This window comes from Cucurbita moschata, unplaced genomic scaffold (genome assembly GCF_002738365.1).
Source record: "Cucurbita moschata cultivar Rifu unplaced genomic scaffold, Cmos_1.0 Cmo_Scf00006, whole genome shotgun sequence".
Taxonomy (NCBI): Eukaryota; Viridiplantae; Streptophyta; class Magnoliopsida; order Cucurbitales; family Cucurbitaceae; genus Cucurbita; species Cucurbita moschata.
The window spans coordinates 4,125,790-4,137,575 of NW_019268522.1; the positions used below are offsets into that span (position 1 = coordinate 4,125,790).

At 34.8% G+C, this 11,786-nt stretch overlaps 1 protein-coding gene across 1 annotated transcript; it reads right to left on the bottom strand.

The window, feature by feature from the left end:
• Positions 1-6,301: 6,301 nt before the first annotated feature.
• On the bottom strand, positions 6,302-8,819 carry LOC111444250 (WAT1-related protein At4g30420-like). Its single transcript, XM_023082274.1, has 5 exons — positions 8,528-8,819; positions 8,322-8,438; positions 7,760-8,165; positions 7,536-7,687; positions 6,302-6,686 (listed from the first exon to the last, which is right to left on the bottom strand). Exons 1-5 carry the CDS (start codon positions 8,773-8,775, stop codon positions 6,482-6,484), a joined length of 1,128 nt encoding a protein of 375 aa, XP_022938042.1. The 5' UTR covers positions 8,776-8,819; the 3' UTR covers positions 6,302-6,481.
• Positions 8,820-11,786: the final 2,967 nt, after the last annotated feature.

Sequence of the window (11,786 nt, forward strand, 5' to 3'; positions counted from 1 at the left end):
CCAGGTAGGTCGTCCGAAAACATATCAGAAAACTCGTTTACGATTGACACGTTGTCTAGGGTCTTTTCTTTTCCTCTTACGTCTACGACACATGCTAATATAGTCCAACCGCCTTGTTGGACTAATCTCTTTGCTTTCATCATCGAGACTACCTTTGGGGTAGCCCTGGTATTTGTTCCTTTAAATTTAAAGCTAGGTCCCACTGATGGTGAAAATATCACTTTTTTTTTTTTTGCGACATTCTATAATAGCATGGTTTGCAGCTAGTCAATCCATGCCTAGTACTACGTCGAAGTCGATCATCTTTACTACTATTAGGACTACGCTTAGAGTTCGGTCGGCTACTATTGCTTGGTCATTCTTTACTCTATCCTTAGTTACTACATCTACCCTCTTAGGGCTGCTTGCCGACCATACATACAATAAGGATTCTAATTCAAACCCTGTCTCTGATCCCTCTCGAGGTGGGCTCTCTTCAGCCTCACCTCGTCCTCTATCTCTAATAGGAGGTCGTCCCCTTCCTCGTCTTACTCTTTCGCATGGTCTAGGCAGCATGGTTCTAGAAACCAAGATAGCATCTCTTAAGTCTAAGGCTCATTACCTATGAAATTATGCTATGCATCACATCTAGTAAGTTCACATCATATTGCAGACAAAATCACTCAGCATACAACACATCACATCATGCTCTTAAATAAATACGTGAAATATCACAACAATGTTAGTAACATTAACATAAAAATGCATGCGAGTTTGAAAATGTTTCTCTTTTCTTATCTTGTGCAAGACGTAACTGACGGTGATGGGGCATCGACGTTGGAACCATGGAACGTGCCAAGCCTACATTGTAGGCTAGTCTACAGAATCTAAAATCGAGAGCTCTGATACCAACTGTAACGACACTAAATTTCCACATATCTAGAGTCGCCACTAACGTCTCATGCTGATCTATAATGTGGAAATATAACTCTTACATGAACATCATTTATAACGTAAACTTCGAAAAACGTTTAAAACAACTTCTCTGAAAAACACAGTCATGGTCTTACGTGTTTAAATACAAAATACTAAAATTTAGAGAAAAAATAAATAAATACAAAATAATTTAAAACAATGAAATGCAAAACAACCTATTCTAACTTAAAACTAAGAATTTAAATATGAGTCTACCCTATGCACGTGCCATAGTCTCTACTCGCGATGTCACCGTCCTCCGTACAAGTGCGCCTTGCCTTTACCTGAAAAATGATGTGGCACATGGCCTGAGTATTTCAAACAATACTCAGTAAGTGGCCCCACTATAGGGGCCATGCCAATGCAAACACATGCAATTATAATTTAGGAACCTATCTCTAATCTTAGGGGTGGCCTCCAGTCTTGGAAAAATTGGATGTGTAGTACTTCCCTACACACGACTCACACGTGCGAGTGTGAATCTCCAGGGCGCTCGCACACCCCCTGGACCCTTTGGTCAAGCTAATCTGTAGCAACGTCTAGAGGTCAACGGAACCCCATAGTGTCATGTGCCTCATGAACGCCCTCATCTGTGTGCATTCGCACTTGTGCGCATTCACCCTCATCATACGGTGCGCGTCCACACTCATCATCTCTAGGGGAAGTAGCCCTATGCTTATGAACATACAATATGCATGAGGTCCCTCTAAATCCATCATAATGTCTCTTCTGACACAACCTTCTAGTCTCATCTCTTTGTTATTCTAGGTAACACATACTCGTGGATATTTATATTAATATCATTTTCACGCTCTTAGGGTTGTGTCCTATGTCGATCTAACGACATGATGCAATATGGCACTCATCATCCTATAACATGCTCAATATGGAAAATATCATCATATTAAGGTAAACGTCACGCAATCATCATATTAAGGTAAACGTCACGCAATCATCATACTCATCATATTGCCACAAAGTGTATCAAACATATCAAGTAGACATTCATAAAAAAAAATATATATATACTGAGTACATCATCAAGTATCGTAACTCACACATCATCATAACTCATACATCATCATAACTCATACATCATCATAATCCATATACTGCCATCGTACAACATAGTTCATACAATATCATAACTTATACAATTTTTAGCCTATCCTATAGTAAGGCCACTTACCTGGTTGGCCTTAGCCGAAGTATTCCTTAATTTAATTAACGTAAGCTCCCGTTCCTCGAGAGCTGCTCCAAAAATTGTTAGAGTTCGCTTCATATCGAACAGTTCGTCACCTTTCATTACTATTTTACATTTTAATTAATAATCCAACTAACAATGTGAAATACAGCTCTAAAACGGTCTCAGTAAAAATCGAATTCCATGTTTTCATTGTCTCTAAATTTTGGTTGGGTAGTAAAACTTAAATTGAAAATATGTCAATATTATTTCATGTTGCTTCAATCATTCAATCCAACTATGATTTGTTATAAGTACAAATAATAATAATTTCTCACCTCTTTCATTTTCCTTACCACTTTGTTTCTCTTCCCTCTCTATTCTTTTTCTTTCCACTGTATAAATATAAAACAATATTCAATCAATTCTTGTTTTTCTCTTTCCTGGTATGACGATAGATTAACAAAAGTTATTTTCAATCTATTATGTTTTCTTCTCTTTCCTAAAAACTACTCTCATATTTTCAATCTATTCTGTTTTCTTCCCTCCCCCAAATGACTATCCAATTCAAGAAGTCATTTTCAATCTATTTTAATTTTCCTTTAGTAAAAATGTCTATGCATCAATCTATTATAATTTTCTTCTCTTTCCTAAAAATAATGATGATCTAATTAGATGCAATTGACAAAGCCATTTTCAATCATTTTTTTTTATTGTCATCACATATTTAAAAATCTAAATAATTGAAAAAGAGATCTAAGATAACTTTTCTATCTCTCGCAAAGGATAAAAGAAAATGAGATCTAAATTACTGATAACTTTTCAATCTCTTTCCATTCCTATTAAATTTGCTTGAAGGGAAGGTATCTCCAATTTTTCTCTCCCAAAGTGATCTTTCCTTGGTTTCTTTCTCCTATTTTTTCATTTCCAAAATCTGCCTTTTTTTTTGTTTATGTTTAGTTTATTTTTTGCTGATCATTTTGTAGTTGTAGGAAGTGTTGAGAGATATTTGGGAAGGTGGAGAGAGAGTCCATAATTTATTTATTATTATTATTATCTTTTTTTTTTCGGGGTCGTTGTATCCGCAACAAAAAGTCACTTTCACTCAGACAAATCAAAGAACAACCTCTCACAAGCATGAATTCAGAACTCACTCATGGTTAAGATCGAGTTGCATATGATCATCTTGTGAAATATTAGTTTTCTCAAAAGAGAGTAAATATTTTGGTGTCAAATCTTATGCAAACTCATTATATATGATACTCTCACTCATATATTTACCTATTTATAATCATAACAAACTGATTTGTAATACTCTTACCAAGATAAGACACCCAACATTATCTATAATAACCCAAAAATTAGAAAGAAATAAAAAAAAGGAGGAAAATTGTCTCACATTGGTTAAGTTGAGAGGTTGAGAGTAGGCCGACAGGGGAGGTCCCTTACTTCATTTTATCACCACACTTGAACCATTCGAAGCCATTCGGAGAATACACTTTTTGACCGTTCAAGGTCGACATTTTGGCTGATCCGGCTTGGGTCTGATATGCTCGAACTCTTTCTTTCTAGTTTCAACTCTTCGGAAGCGTTTAAGGTTAGTATGACTACCTTTAATCTAGTTTAAATTTTAGAGTCAAGTTTAAAGTATTTATGCAAAATTATGCTTAGCTAGCTAAAATTATTTTATGCAAAACTATGATCCAATTCTTCAAATTTATAATTGTTAGACTTCTTAACTAGGATTAAATTTAAGAGAGCAACGTTAAGTTAGAATTAAGGAGTCATAGTAGCCTTGGTCTAGGCCAACCAAGTAAGTGGTCTTACTATTATCTTGGTCGGAAGACTTTTATGTATGACGACACGTGCCCAGTGGCCCTTCCACGTGCCATCTATACTTATATTATATGATGATGTGACTATATTATATGATGATATATAATGATGTGACTGTTATATGATGATGTTATATGACGATGTTACAAGGTGACGTTGTATGATGATGATGATGATGATGATGCATGATAACATGACAATGTAAAATATATGATGATGATAGAACTTAATATGACATTACTCCATATTAAGATAATGTGCATGTATTAAATGTCATGATGTATTATGACGATGATTTTTTTAAGATGCAACTCTAGTTAATGTTAATGATGATGAACATATAAAGGCCAAAACATGCATGTTACTTAGAGTAAAGTAATATGTGAACAGTATATAGGGTTGTGTTGTAAAATGATTTCAAGATAAAACTATAGAGACCTCATGCATTTTATGTGTACATATACATCGAGTTACTTCCTCATTTATGATGATGAGCACGGACGCGTACACTATGATGATGATGATGTCTCGCATGGCACTCAGGGGTTTGCTAGCCTCCAGACATCGTTATGGACAACTAGCTCAACTCTGATGGGCCCAAGGGGGTGCGAACCACCTAGAGATCCACACGCGCATGTGTGGATCATGTGTAAGGAAGTACTACACATTCAGTTTTGTTCAGGAGACCACCCCTATAATGATTTTAACTATATGTCCCTAGATCACGAGTTGTATGTGTTTGCATTCCCTAACTCCAATAATAGGGTTATTTACGGATCATTTCTTAAAATACTCAAGTTGTGTGCTACTTCTATTTCAAGTAAAGGCAAGGCACACTGACGACAACATTGCAAGTAGAGATCATGACACGTACATAAAATAGTGGTATTTTATTTTGTTAGACTTAGATTAGTATAGGGTGATTTTACTTTTAATATTTTATTTGTTTTATTTAGTATTTAGTATTATTGTTTTAAAAATATTTTCTAACATATAAATCTATGACAATGTTTTATGATGAAGTTTTAAATGTTTATTTTTGTATAACAGAGTACAATGACGTTTGACCTTCGATTAGTAGAAATTTAGAGTCCTAATCTAGAGTCATTAAATTATCCATATATTATAAACCCTTTACATATGGTAAATTACAAATAGAAGTAATCAAATAATAAACTCATTAATTACAAGGTTTTACAACCTACAACAAAACTTTCCTGCTTTCCTTTTAGTTTCATACTTTCAATGGATATATTCTTTCGGGTTCCCAACAAGGTTCTAAAAAACATTGTTTCAATGGATATATTCTTTCGGGTTCCCAACAATTCTCCCTTTGCACAAAGATCTTGCAAAGATCTTTTAGTCTATGATATGAATCAAGATATCAATCATGCACTATAAACTTTAAGGAGGATGTGAAGAAAATGTTGTCAAAATTATTAAAAGATATTTCAATTCATGCTACATCGAAGAAGAATGAAGTTTCATTATTATAAATTTTGGGTGGATCATAATTTTGAGTTACGATGTTTCATTAATGTATTTTAAAACTTTTTATTTGCTTTAAGTTACATTTACATAATGATTAATTATAGCCATAAAGTATAAATGTTACAACATTTGGAATTCGTTTGAGAGTTTTCATTTTGAGACTATAAAAGTCATGTATGTTAACTTCGTAAATAGACTTGAAAAATGTAGTAAAGGAAGCATTTGTGCTTTCCTTTAGTCAATGATAAAGTTTATTTGCGATTCTATATAGTTTACTTTGCATGTAGAATTATTCAAGCTCGACATGACCAATCTTGCTTGTGAAGTGATTTGAATCTCAAACAAGTGTTCTTGCCTTGAGATATTCGATAACAAGATAATTCGAATCTTACTCCCCTTGTAGTGATTTCTTACCTGTCTCCCTTCAATTATTATTTATTCCAATTTGAATTCAAGCTTAATCCGTTTCTCTAGAGCATATCATCGTCCAAACATAGCATAACTACAAATCTCCACATGTCTAAGTCATTAAACTCTCACAATCACCTCTTTTACTTGACATCCAAGCATTATACCAACTCGACCTAATTGGGCCATGACTCATCGTTGGGAACAACAAATATATACAAATCTTCATAATGACATGATATTGTCTACTTTAGACATAAATCCGCATATCTTTTCTGTTAGTTTCACTCGAAAAATTTCATACCAATGAAGATGCCACCTCTCAATTATATACACATATTATTTCATTTTTAGCGAACATGTTTCGGTACACGACATTCAAAAAGTTATTCTTTATTCTTGTATTCTATTGGTTTGATTCTAACACACTTGAAGAGAAGAACAAAAGTAACTTTTAACTTAATTTAAAGCTTACAACTCTCCAAAATTAACACAAAAGGAAACAAAAAGGTACAAGAATTAAAAAATAAAAAACATCCTACACATTGGTTTCCTTTTTTGAACAAGTGGATCATAAATGCAACGTGAGGGTATTGAATCCCTTTGTGTCTAGTTGTCAATATGATCTGTACATCCCTTCAATAGAGGTTCTTCCATATCAATTTTGTAACTGTTCTTATCCACTGAATTTGATTCACAACCCTCTTGTTTTTCAATTCTACTCCTTTCTTTGTCTTCTTCCTTCACACCTTCATTGGCTTTTCCCCAAAGAAATACGTACAATCCGATAATTACCACGACGCCCCCCAACAAGCTGAAATTTACGAATGAGAAAAAAAATTAGAAAATCACCCAACGTAAAAGCATTCTCGTTTGAATGTAGTAACAGTTAATTCCTATATTATTGTTTTACTCGTATGTGACATAAACCCAACAAAAAAAACCTTTTTTTTCAATGAAATTGAGTGTAAGCTCTCATGATTTGTATCCCTTGTTTATTGTGAGATTCCCACATTGGTTGGGAGGAGAACGAAACACCCTTAAGGGTGTGGAAACCTTTACCTAGGAAAGACGTTTTTAAGCCTTGAGGGGAAGTCCAAAAGGAAAAGAGAACAGTATTTGTTAGGGGCGGGTCTGAGTGGTTAAAAATGGTATCAGAGGAGGCTGTTTCCTGAAGGGGGTAGACATGAGACGGTGTACCAGTGAGGACGCTGGCCCCAAAGGGGGTGGATTGTGAGAGTCCCACATTTGTTGGGGAGGAGAACGCAACACCCTTCAAAAGGGGTGGAAACATTCCCCTTTCCCACGAATCTCAAAGAGGACAGTATCTGCTGAACATCGAACTATGTGCCAACGAGTAGGCTGTTCCCCGAATGAGGTAGACACGAGACGGTATGCCAGTAAGGATGCTGGCCCCAAGAGGGGTGGATTTGGCACATCGCACGTCAATTAGAGAGAGGAAAGAGTGCCAACGAGGACATTGAACCACGAAAGGGGTGGATTGTAATAGCCCCACATTGGTTGGGAGGAGAACGAAACACCTTCATAAGGGTGTGGAAACCTTCCCCTACGCATTTTAAAACTTTGAGAAGAAGCCCAGGGGAAAACCCTTTTAAAAAAAAACACAATTATCATCTTCAATGCAAAGAACTCATAATTTTACCTTCCACTGTAAATCTCCTCATGAAGAAATATAGCTGCCAAAACAGTTGTAATAATGGTGCAAAACGGGATGAACACGGCAGAGAACACAGGTCCCCTCTTTGAAATACCCCAAGCTTGAAGATAGTACGCAACTCCTGACCCAAAAATCCCCTAACAACCAAACACAATTAGATCCCAAAATCACCTCTAAATTGGGTAAACTGTAAAAAAAAAATTACTTACCGAGAACAGGTAACAAACAAGTTCAGTATTCGAATGAATCTTCCACGTTTCTACATTGGCTCCCTCTACCCATAATGTGAAACCCACTGATTGTATGAGTGAAAAAAAACAAGTCCATGCTGATAAGGAGAGCTTGTCAGGATAGCTCTCCATTGCCGGCACCTGCAATATCAACCAAATTGACCAACAGACACAGCTACCAAGCAGACTCAGTGACCCCAACAACCAAGCCTCATGGCTCCCACTTTCCACATCAAATATTGCAGATTTGACACCAAACCCTTGTGTGGCATTCAGCAGCTTTGGTCCCCTTAGAAAGGCCATGAACATAGCCCCACCCATACAAACCACTGTCCCTCCAATCTTAGCCATGCTCCTCAAATTTTTCATCTTCACACTCTCCATACTGCAAATTTTAAGTCGTCCCGTTAGCTAATTTAGAAAATAATCATGGATTTAGAAGTAAAGAATACATCTCTATTGATATGAGACCACAGAACCCTGAAAGCTTAAGCTCAAAGTGGACAATATCATACCGTTGATAATTCTACAAATAACTCACCCGACCATCCCGGCTATGAGAAACGTCATTGCTGGAATTAGATTCTCCATCGCGGTCGCCAACGACGAGCTAGCTAAGAAAAGCCCCTCGTAGAAAAAATTGAGATTGATCGTCGTCCTGTTCAAGTCCCGAGCTAGAGGTCAATTGCAAGATCAAGAATTAAATCAAGAAAATTAGTGATTTGAAGAGAGTATTGTAAAGGGTACCCAGCAAGAGCAGCAAGGAAGATGAGATAAAAGCTCTTGAAATCCAATGAAAGCTTCATGGATTTAGACCTGGAGAAGTAAGCAACAGGTGCTATAGAGAGAGTGGCAAAGGCCTGCCTGTACACGATGAACACTCTAGGACTCATACCCTCCAACAGGGCAGCCCTGGAGATGAGGGTGACAATGGCATAAATTGCTTGGAGCCCCAACATGGCTATGGCTGGCAAGTACTCTTCAACCACACCCATCTTTCCCTCTCTGTTCTTTGTTCCTCTTCTCTTGTCTCCAATGGCTCTCAAACCCCTCTGTTTTATATCAGTTTATGTTCACATGAGACAGAATTAAAAAACAAAACAAAAAAAAGTAAGAAAGAGAGAGAGTATACATATATTTGGAAACTTTTTTTCGTAGGATAACTATAGCAGCTAAGGAGCGAGTCCCACATTGGTTAATTTAACTAATGATCCATAGTTTATAACTAAAGGAATACATCTTCATTGATATGAACTAGTTTATCCTATCTATTTTTAAATAAAGATAAGTTCGAACCTGATTTTGCTAATTTAGCCATAGTTGATGGTTTTAAAAAAGTTTTGTGGTTTGTTTGTATTTTAAGCTTAAAACATGAAAAAGGAGAGAATATTTTGTAACTTTGTTATAAAAACTATAAAAAAAAATTAATAATATTTTAATTTTGGTATTTAATTTTAAATATTTTTAAAATGTGAAATATTATGGCAAACATTCTATCAAAGTATACTCTTTTGAATTAAATTAGTAGATAGAGTAAAAAAAGAAATAATATAAGACACGTGTTAAATTTGAAATTATTTTATATTTTCTATTAATACACAGATTAATTATGGAGTAATTTTTTTTTTTTTAAATGGTAAATATTAAGAAAAATTACTGGTTGGTGGAGATATAAATGAGATGATTCATCCCACGTTCATTGACAGCTGTAATGTGAATTTGTTGGGAGCGAAATAAATAAATAAATAAAAAATATAAAAAGATGATATTTACGGAATTCGCTGAATCGAAGAGATTTAGTAAAAGTCAAACTCAATAATTGGAGGGCCCAAAACGAGAAATTGCGTTTTTTAAGGGTGATTTGGTAATTTTGCCACTTTCTTTTTTCATTTTTCTTAATTATTACTCATTTATTTATTATTAAGAAAAACAAAATTTATTTTTGTAACTATGAATTCGACTGTGTTTTTTTTTATAATTATTTTTTAAAACCTTACCTATCCACCGGAAAAAAATCTCATAAAATTTAAATATAATAGTTTACAACTCATCACTAACATTTGTTACAAACGGAAGGAAACATATATTTGACCTTAAGCCTAAAAAACTGATATCAAATGATATGGAATTGATCCAACGAAAAGTTTTGAACGGATTATCTTGATGATCAAGATCAAGAGTAAAAAAAACTCGTGATTCGAATTACTCTACAAGATATTTGATCAATACCATTTGAATGATTGTGATGCAAGTTCTAAACACAAGAATTTGCAGGGTAAAAACGGAGCAAAAATATGATATAAAACAATAACATGAATAAAATAAAATTTATAATAACCTATGGTTAAAAGGTGTAGCTTTCATGATCATCAATACCATAATAACCCGTAACTAATTGTAACTTATAATTTAGAGACGGTTATCTAAAACTTAAAAATACAATAAAATCTTTTAAAATCTAAATCATATCCAGTCAGGCTTCGATGCATTAATCCTTCCTCCGATGAGACAGTCTCCGTTCAGTGTTAGGGCAAGCATACAGTGAATTATCAATCAAAACGTACACTCCATCTCTGCCTATAGTCTCGTTCCTCTCCCTATCCTTTACAGTCGAGCTGCTTCAGGAGAGGAATTTTTTCTTTCCTCTCCACTCTACTTTTCTACAGAAATCCGTCGATTCATTATACGGTTCCTAAATCTGCTTATTCACGGTTCCTATATACCCTTTCTTACCTCAAACTCTTTTTCTGGTTTTATGGCTTGCGATAGAAATTTTTAACTTGGCAAGGATGAGTAGGATACGGTTGGGTTAGGTTGGTTTGTAACCCTATTTTCGAGTAGGTCGGATTGACTTAGCTAAAAAAATGTCAACTCACGAACTCAAATAAGTTTAACCTAACTCAAGAATATAATTATGGGCTAAATTAATTGTAGTCAGCTACGCGGCAGACCTTTCTTCAATGCTCAACGCTCAAAGGGCCTACATGATCATTATTAAAGTTGTATGAATCCATTGATGAAAAATGTAGGCGTATGAAATAAAAAATAAAAAAATAAATAGAACGTGTTGGGTTTTAATAATAATTGTTGACGCAACACGATGCATACTAAAAAAATAATATAAAGTGTTGTGAAATAGGTGGCTTTAAGATCTTCTACGTTTTATCAATTCTAGAGCTTTAGATTTGTTGTATTTAATTTTATATATAACTCTATCTCTCCACCATTCTTAAGTTGGTTCATATTCATTTATTATATGTTATACTCAAATTGTATGATCCTATCTTTTCATACCAAATCATTGAGATCAAACCTTATCGTAATGATGAGAGGAAAACGCTTAAAATTATTGAACGTCTTGAAATAGTATGATATTTATAAGATTTAGGAATCATGATAAATCATTAAAAACTACCCACGATCGTTTATATAAGGTTTTATATTAACATACCCACAACGTTGTTGACGAAGTAGTATGTCAAATGGCAAAACAAATGAACAGAGGCTACTAGAATCTAACATATGATTATGATATATTTCTATCTTTTAGCCTTGACGCTCTGAAATGTCCTCGTTCAGAGCCATTAAGTTTAAGTACTATTTGAAAAACAAAGACGGAGTAACTAGCCTACTTGAATGGTCCCAATTAATTATAAAATTATGACAAAATTTGGTGGGACCTAAATATTACATTTCTAGCTTAAACGACCTAGGTATGTCGTTGGTTAACCCCACTATCAAATAGGACTCATATTGAACATATGGAGTACGGCCCGGTAATCGTATCAACTATAGTGATACAATGTGAATCTTGTTAATCTAGAAAGTGTTGGATTGGTATGGCAACCCTAGAGGGGTGAATGTGTTTTTTAAAAAAATTATGGCAACTCTAGAGGGGTGAAAGAAAGCAAGATGCGTGCAACTACCTTAGCTCTGGTCCCATGGTCATCACTGCGAGTCGTCAACTATACAAGGGTATCTTACCTTTACCTAAGAAATGAGAGTA

Bases quoted from the DNA above. Each gene is read 5' to 3' on its own strand.
- LOC111444250 (XM_023082274.1), bottom strand. From the start codon at position 8,775: ATGGGTGTGGTTGAAGAGTACTTGCCAGCCATAGCCATGTTGGGGCTC. The intron at 7,688-7,759 runs GTAAGTAATTTT...TTTGGTTGTTAG, and splicing joins TTGTTTGTTACCTGTTCTCG to GGGATTTTTGGGTCAGGAGT. The intron at 6,687-7,535 runs GTAAAATTATGA...CGTAAATTTCAG, and splicing joins GAGGAGATTTACAGTGGAAG to CTTGTTGGGGGGCGTCGTGG.